The following is a 3,950-nucleotide window of genomic DNA, read 5'->3' on the forward strand; positions in this document are numbered from 1 at the left end:
TGCTTCCAGAAAATGTTTATTTTGTTCATAAACTTTTCATAAAAATAACAACATCGATATTAATTTAAAGTATTGTAGAAACTGTATATGTACAAAATCTTTACTTCAACAGTTAATATAACTTAAGGCGAGTTAAATGACTTTTTTGCAGTACCATGTTGGTGACAATCTCACCAAACTCTCAACACTGTTTTTTGTTTATTTGTTTGTTTTGTTTTTTTTATTTATTTATTTTTTTCTAAAGTGAACATGTCAGCATACAGTGTCTCCAGCAAAAGATACCAGGAGTCAAAACCCTTCATCACCAAGGTAAAGTCCACAGAAACTCGCAGCAATGTGTGCTACCTGATTACTCAAAAGCAATGTTTATATGATTTGCTAGTCATTTTCTAGCTCGGTTAAACATACTTCTGTACACACTGTAAAATCATTTTCGTCGAAAAGCCGTACCACAACTAGTTAACATACTGGTCCCTTTTAAATCCAGATCAGCAGTTCAATGAAATAACTCTTATCATACCAACAACGGGATGAAGTGCGAAAATGTTTCCGATATCAAATTGTAACATTTAAAATATTGTGTTACTAAACAATAGCCCTCGAAAACCAAGACATTATTAATGATTTAGAATACATTTCACCTCGATAAAGGACGCTCAAATGTGATAAATGTAAAATATACAGTTAGCTATAAAAATACAAAGAAGTACAGTAATACAAATATATTTATTTCCCATTTATGATATATCTTTCACAACTGTAATTATCCAAACAATTGTAACACAACACAAAGACCAATGACAAAAAACACTGACAGCCAAATGATAAGAAGTTAAACAAACACTAAATCTGATCAAAGATGGACAGCTTTATGGTCAGAGCCATAAATACGTTAGCCTACATTCATGTCAATGACTCTCACTGTGGAGTGAAGGAGTACCTTGACAGTGGTTGATATTCCAGTTAAAGGAAAAAAAACATTGACATAAACATGCATTTAAGAAACATAGTCCAAACCATTGCTCTAAGAATGCTAAAAGCAGAAAATAGGAATCTTAAATGGAGATATTAATAATCTGTAAGTGCAATCCATCCAGGCTCAGAGGCGGTGGAGCTGGAGCTGTCCAGATGAAGAGGTGCTGAACAGCAGTCATGCAATGCCGCAGCACAGAGGTTTGGCTGTACTGACAGTGACAGCAACAAGTCACTGTTGATCTGTTTACCGACTTTTACAACTTATGCATGTGTGCATAAAGTCAGCAGCATCAGCAGCAGGCAATAAGGCCGAAGCAGTCCTCTTTCTCCCTTCCTGCTCCTAAAAACACCGCAATATTCGCAAAACCTCTGCTGTCAGGCATTGGCTTGCCAGTCAAACCAACTCAGACATCAACTTGTAGTCAGCTGGCTTATCTTCCAAGACGGAAAGATCCTAATATTGTACGTGTGCACACAAAGCCTTGTCTTCAAATTCCCTCGGGAAGAGTGAATGGCCACGCGCCGGTGGTCACCTGTGGCTTTATTTCCATTTTCTCCTTCTGTTTCAGGTGTACGCGTCCGTGCCGTTTCCTCTCGTCGCTCCGGGCGAACCGTTTGCCGCAGACGTCGCAGGAAAACGGCTTCTCCCCGGTGTGAGTCCTGGTGTGGGTGGTAAGGTGATCGCTACGGCTGAAACTGCGCAAACAGATGCGGCACTGGAAAGGTTTGTGGCCCGTGTGGATGCGGATGTGCCGGTTGAGCTCATCCGAGCGAGAGAAGCGCCGGTCGCAGCTCTCCATGGGGCACACGAAGGGTTTCTCTTTGGCTGGGCCGTGAGAGGTGGCGGGGGTCTTTCTGGCCCTGGGGGGCTTCGTCGCGCGGGTGGTGTAACTTTGAGCAAAAGAATCTGGCAACAAGGAAGAGTACAGGATGGAGTCTATGGTGCTCGGTAAAGCTGGTGATGTGTATAAGGGATCACACTGGTTAGATGGCTGTGGAGGTTCGGGGAAGGGTTTCAGGTTAGAGGAGAGGCCCATGGGAGGCGGGGGGAGGTAATTATTGTACAGGGGGCTGGAGTAGCTCTGAGAGCAGGTGTCAGAGAAGCACGGTTCCTGTTTGATACCCCCCTCCACTTTAAACTCCATCTCTGGGTTGGCACAAATTGGGGGAAACGTGTCTAAAAGTTCCTTAACATCCATTTGCTGTTCCGGGGGGAAGTCGTTTGACATCGGGAAGGTTTCTGTCTGGAAACTCGTCTCCAAACAGTCTGGCTTGTTAAATGTTCCCCACTCGTAGCAGCTGCTTTCAAACTCATTCTTGACCACGACGGGGAAAGACGCGGCCTCCGACTTTGGTTCGTCCTTCTTCTGGTTCGGATCTCGGGAGGAGCAGAAGCTCAGCTGGGAAGTGGACGCGTCTTGGGCCTGGCTGCCGGCCTGATCATCAGCATACCTCGGGCACGTCTGGTCTGGGGAGTACACCGGGGGAGAGGGTCCGGAGCAGGTGTACGATTGCCTCTTGACGCCGGGGTCTCCAAAATTGCCATTGCTGCTGTCCATCGGCGCAGGCGACGGATAAGTTCCCCGACTGCTGCCGCTCTGTTGCACTTCTGAAAGTGGCAGTGTAGATATACCCACGATCTCAGTGATCATATTGAGGAGTGTTTCGGTGCTGCACGGCGCTCCCTGAGATGCCTCAACATAGAAACTGCCAGAGTAGGCGAGCGAGGAGGGGGTGTAGGTGTCTTTTGGGCACTCGCATGGGTTAAAAGCAAATTCCGAGTTGGAAGCTTCGGTTTTGAGGGTTGCAGGGGTTCCTTCTGTTGAATTAGACAGAGAGAAAACTTTGTCATCGCGACTGTTTTTATATTTGAGAAATCAGTGCAAATGAATCGAGGGAGAAAATCAGCGTTACATAAACACTCGTGCGTATTTTGGCACAGGAATGCCTCGATGAGACGCCTCGATTCACACGACTGCACGAAAAGAGTTTCCATTTCCTGCGGTGCTCACATTTAACACATTTAAATTCGCATGCATGCACATTTCATCGACTGTGCAAAGAGGCGAACTCACCGTGGCCAAACTGGGCAGGTACCCCCCGCTCTGCATCGACATACACCTCCTGGTTATCTTTCCGCACGCTGTTTTCCATTCCCAGGGAAGAACTGTTGCAATTCTCAAACTGCGGGTAAAAGGAATCTTTCGCATTCAAATCCATATTGTTCAACATAATGATGCACTTAGAAGTCCGTCTCTCCCAGGGAAAAAGGTAAAAGGGGAGAATGGAAAACAAATTATGCAGATGACTGTTTTCTTTCAACCCCCCTTTTGATGGTTTTCAACAAATGATCCAAAGTGGTCTGTGTCAAAAGGTGTAAAAAGCAATTAAAGGTATTCCTGTTCGTCTCTGCTCCTCGGTTGGTATTTGCTTGCTGTGGATTTCACATCAGCGACTTCCCCTCTCTCTCCTTATATACACTTTGGCAGCTCCCTCGGCCCTCCTCCCCATTCATCAGCTCCAGTGAGAGGATTCCCCGCTGCGTGTAAACTTCATGCCCATATATGGACAGAGGATGTGACGGAGTCCCCCCTCCCCAGTCCTCCCTCCTCCCGTGCTGGAGAGATGGAGTCTGACGTTGCAACAAGTGGCGACCAGTGTTGGGTGGTTAAACGTTGTAATGATGGTATTTTTCTCCACAATAACGATTTATCACTTCAATTAACAGAGCATCAGAGTGAAGCCGGCCGCACTGAACGAGCCGCTCCTCAGGCTCTCAGCCTTCAGCCAACACTGAGGGCGAAATCTCACACGGCGTGGCTGCCTCCATCATCCGCCGATTACTTCTGAGCGTCCTCTCATGGCATGAGGGATAAAACATGGTAGAAAAGTGGACAGCAGCGCTGTGACGGACTCCATCACTCACAGGAGGGATACTCCAGTTCATGGAGGTAAGCAGGAGGTAAGCCGCGCCT

At 46.4% G+C, this 3,950-nt stretch overlaps 1 protein-coding gene across 1 annotated transcript; it reads right to left on the minus strand.

The window, feature by feature from the left end:
* Positions 1-3,422, minus strand: LOC143318856 (uncharacterized). The gene is made up of 2 exons (XM_076727349.1): positions 3,051-3,422; positions 1-2,794 (listed from the first exon to the last, which is right to left on the minus strand). Exons 1-2 carry the CDS (start codon positions 3,205-3,207, stop codon positions 1,464-1,466), a joined length of 1,488 nt encoding a protein of 495 aa, XP_076583464.1. The 5' UTR covers positions 3,208-3,422; the 3' UTR covers positions 1-1,463.
* Positions 3,423-3,950: the final 528 nt, after the last annotated feature.

The sequence above is a fragment of the Chaetodon auriga genome, chromosome 4, assembly GCF_051107435.1.
Source record: "Chaetodon auriga isolate fChaAug3 chromosome 4, fChaAug3.hap1, whole genome shotgun sequence".
NCBI classification, from domain to species: domain Eukaryota; kingdom Metazoa; phylum Chordata; class Actinopteri; order Chaetodontiformes; family Chaetodontidae; genus Chaetodon; species Chaetodon auriga.